Genomic DNA, 3,845 nt, shown 5'->3' with positions numbered 1-3,845 from the left:
TTAGGTATCTTAGCTGCATAGGCATTTTTGAAAATCCTACTTGGTGCCTATCTGAATCTTCCAGCACCTAATACCTAGGGTGCCTTAATGCTGTAGGTCCAATTTCTAAGATTCTAGGAAAGCTGGAGAGAGAAAGAGAAGAGCGTAGCTTGATATATATCAAATATCTTGAAAGAGAGATGTGACAAAAGTATAGATTTTCTTCTCCAACTGAAAAACATGTTACAGCTCCATAATAGTTTTAAATGTGAAATGGTTTGTATTATAGTGTAGTTTGTACACTTGATCATACAAATCCTGCCTCATTGACTTAGTGGGGCCGCTTATGTGAGTTCAAGTGCTCATCAGCATCCAGGCTGCAAAATTTAGCCCTCTGGTGGGGAATTTCATCTGGATACTAGAGGGTGCTCACATTATACCCTGAAAAACTAGGATTGGTACAAATTGTAATTAATGTAACTATATTTGCTAATCATAAATTACTACATTATTTCCCTTGTGTGGCAATTAGTTCCATGTTTAATTCTATGTTACATTTAATGCTTTTGTCTGTTTCAAATTTGCCCTGCTGGAGGACGCAGAAAGGGTTGTGGACACAAGTTCCTATAAGCTATTTGCCTTTTTTGTCTTTTAATTTCCCAGAAAGGGCAGATGTTCTTAATTTCAATAATTCCTACTTCACTTGTGATTCTCCCCCAGTCAGAATTATGGAGGCTTTTGCTACCTACAACCCAAGGGTGTTTCATGTAGTAAATCATGATATATTTAATTTCTCATCAGAAAATGACCATTGTGCCAATCCAGTGTACAGTGAAATCAATGGAAAGTCACCCCTTGACTTCAATGGCCTTTGGATCAGGCCAAGAAGAAGGAGTTTTCATACCTCACCCTCTGCTGGGGGTTGAGTTCTACTGCTGGTTTGGCCAAAATATTAACCTCCTGCCATCGTGTTATTATAGCAAAGAAGCCACTCGCTTTTTCCTGTTGGAGTTCTGAATGGCTAAAAGTGATACCTGAGATTCATAGTTTCATTGACTTTAAAGCCAGAAGGGACCTTTGCAGGCCCTTAATTTTTACCCAATTATTACTATATAAAGCCCAAAGACTTTAGTTAGACTAAAGCATTTCAGTCCTCAGGAGACTAATGTGGTGCCACAGAGAGAACAGGAGAGACCAAGGTGCCATCAATACCCAAAGCTCCTGAAATGGCAGGGAACTGATTGGATGAGCCAGGCCCAGGTAATCCCAGCACATGATCCATGCCTCATGCTGCAGGGGAAGGTGAAAACCCATGAAGTTCCTTGAGTTAATGCTGAGATTTTCTATTTCAGGAAGAAGATGGCCCTTGCCCTTCATGAACATTTGGATCACATTGCTCACAGATGGACACATCCAACTGCAGCTGCATTGGGGTGGAGAGGCAGGGATGCACCGTGAGCTGTAGGGATGATGCTTAGTGCATCTTTCCCAGCAAGGCTGAATTGCTGAGTTGGGCACAATGAGGGTGAGAACGGTCCAGTGGTTCAGGTACTATCTTGAGCCGTAAGAGACCAGGAAGCAAGTCCCATCCCTGCTACAGTCAGTATGTGTGACCTTGGACACGTCATTTAGCTGCTCCGTGCCTCAGTTTCCCATCTGCCCTACCTCATAGGGTTGTTGTGAGGACAAATTCATTAAATATTTTTAGGCGGTTAGGTGCTATGGTAATGAGGACTATATAAGTACCTTGGTTATCTAGAAGATAAATTGGGGCTCGTCAGTTCTCTCTTTGGTCAATCAGGAAGAGTCAATCAGCAGATAACACCTGTGCAGACAAAATGGCTGGGGGAAATCACACCCTGGTGACTGAGTTTGTTCTCTCAGGACTAACAGAAAGTCCAGAGATGAAGGCCATCTGTTTTCTGCTCTTCTTAGTGATGTACCTGATCACCCTGGTGGGAAACCTCGGGATGATCATGTTGGTCAGGGTCGACCCCCGGCTCCACACCCCGATGTTCTATTTCCTCAGTAATTTGGATTTTGTGGATTTCTGCTACTCCTCAACCATCACCCCCAAGATGCTGGTGGATTTCCTAACTGAGAGGAGAGCCATTTCATTTGGTGGGTGCATTGCACAACTGTTCTATTTTGTGCTCACAGTGAGTGTTGAATGCCTCCTGTTGGCAGTGATGGCTTATGACCATTACATGGCCATCTGTAACCCACTACTCTATATGGTCATCATGTTCCGTAGAGTCTGTGCCCAGCTGGTGGCTGGCTCGTATCTCATTGGCTTTGTTCATGCACTGGCACAAACTATCTCCACCTTTCGACTGTCCTTCTGCAGCTCTAATGTCATCAGTCATTATTTCTGTGACATCCCCCCACTGATACAGCTCTCCTGCTCTGATACCTACAGCAATGAGATAGTGCTTTACACCTTTGGTACATTTCACAGCATCATCACCTCATTGGAGATTCTGGTCTCCTATATCTATATCATCTCCACCATCCTGAGGATCCGCTCCACTGGGGGCAGACGCAAAGCCTTCTCCACCTGTGCCTCCCACCTGACAGCTGTCATGATATTCTATGGCACCACAGTCTTTATGTATGTCAGGCCAATTTCCAGTTACTCGCTGGACTGGGACAAAGTGATCTCAGTGTTCTACACAGTGGTGATCCCCATGCTGAATCCTCTTATCTACAGCCTGAGGAACAAGGAGGTGAAGGATGCCCTGAAAAGGTTATTAGACCGAGTAACAGTTTCTTGACAGGTGTCAGTGCAGCAAAAATGTTGGTGAGATAATAAAGAAAAATCCTTGGGCTGAGTTTATTATTTTCTCTGTTTACTTCATGTAACTTTGAGTATTGTCTGGTGTGAAAATCCATGGTAATCAGAAATTGAATAGACCTAAATTAAAGAGAATTGGATTCACTTTTTCACCCTGAACCTGAACATTAAGACGAATGGAAGCATATCTGCTAACATACTTCAAGGAGCCTTCATGTACCTAATATATGAGGCACACATATGGCCTAAAGGAATAAGTACAGAAACGGAAGTCCTAAATTTGAATCACTGGCTGTATTTTGCTGCTTCATATAAAGCATTCATTAAAGATTCTTTATAAAGATTATAAAGATTCATTATTTATTTCAAGAGTGGAGCTGAGTCAAAATCAGAATTTCCACCCCTACAGTGGAGATACCATGGTGCGTTGTGGAATGTGTAGTCCAAGCAAGAAGCCAGGCCCATCGGAGAGAATGGGGTAACAAAGCACACAAAATACAACTCCTATGAGTCTCCATGGCACCCTAGCTCGATGCAATATAGTGTCAAATTGACTTGAACCATTTTTTTGGTTGAGTTCAACCAACCAAAGTGTTTTGATTCAGGTTGTTGGAAAATCAACAAAATAATAGTAAAATGTCTACAACATCCATTTCCAGCCAGCTCTACTCATGACTTAACTTTGAAGAGGTAACATGGCATAGGGGTGCTAAACATTATGACATGGCCATTAACTGTGGGACTCTCTGCTGCTGGACAGTGCTGAATCATGTGGCCGAGCAAGAATATTTGTAAGGCTTATTATGAAACAATCCTCCCTTTAAGATGGAAAAAAGATGTGTTGACCCTAAGTGACAAGAGGTAGAGATAGGCCCCTCGAAAATGCTACATGATATCTACTGGTGCTGGTACAATCTATATTGGGGGAAATTAGTCAAGTTACTTACCAATTCTGTGCTACAAAATTCCTCTATCTTACAAAGTATTTGCACAGACCATGAATTCATATCCTACAGCTGGATTTTGTATAAGAGTCCTCTAAATACTAAAAGTGGAAATTATAATAGGATTC

General features: G+C 42.2%; 1 protein-coding gene across 1 annotated transcript; it reads left to right on the top strand.

Moving 5' to 3' along the window:
- Positions 1-1,817: 1,817 nt before the first annotated feature.
- On the top strand, positions 1,818-2,753 carry LOC123369537 (olfactory receptor 1038-like). The gene has a single exon (XM_045015227.1). It carries the CDS (start codon positions 1,818-1,820, stop codon positions 2,751-2,753), a length of 936 nt encoding a protein of 311 aa, XP_044871162.1.
- The last annotated feature ends 1,092 nt before the right edge of the window (positions 2,754-3,845 follow it).

Source organism: Mauremys mutica, chromosome 4 (assembly GCF_020497125.1).
Source record: "Mauremys mutica isolate MM-2020 ecotype Southern chromosome 4, ASM2049712v1, whole genome shotgun sequence".
NCBI lineage: Eukaryota > Metazoa > Chordata > Testudines > Geoemydidae > Mauremys > Mauremys mutica.
This window is presented reverse-complemented; position numbering and strand designations above follow the sequence as displayed.

Excerpts from the sequence above, each read along its gene's own strand:
- LOC123369537 (XM_045015227.1), top strand. The coding sequence starts at position 1,818 with ATGGCTGGGGGAAATCACACCCTGGTGACTGAGTTTGTTCTCTCAGGA.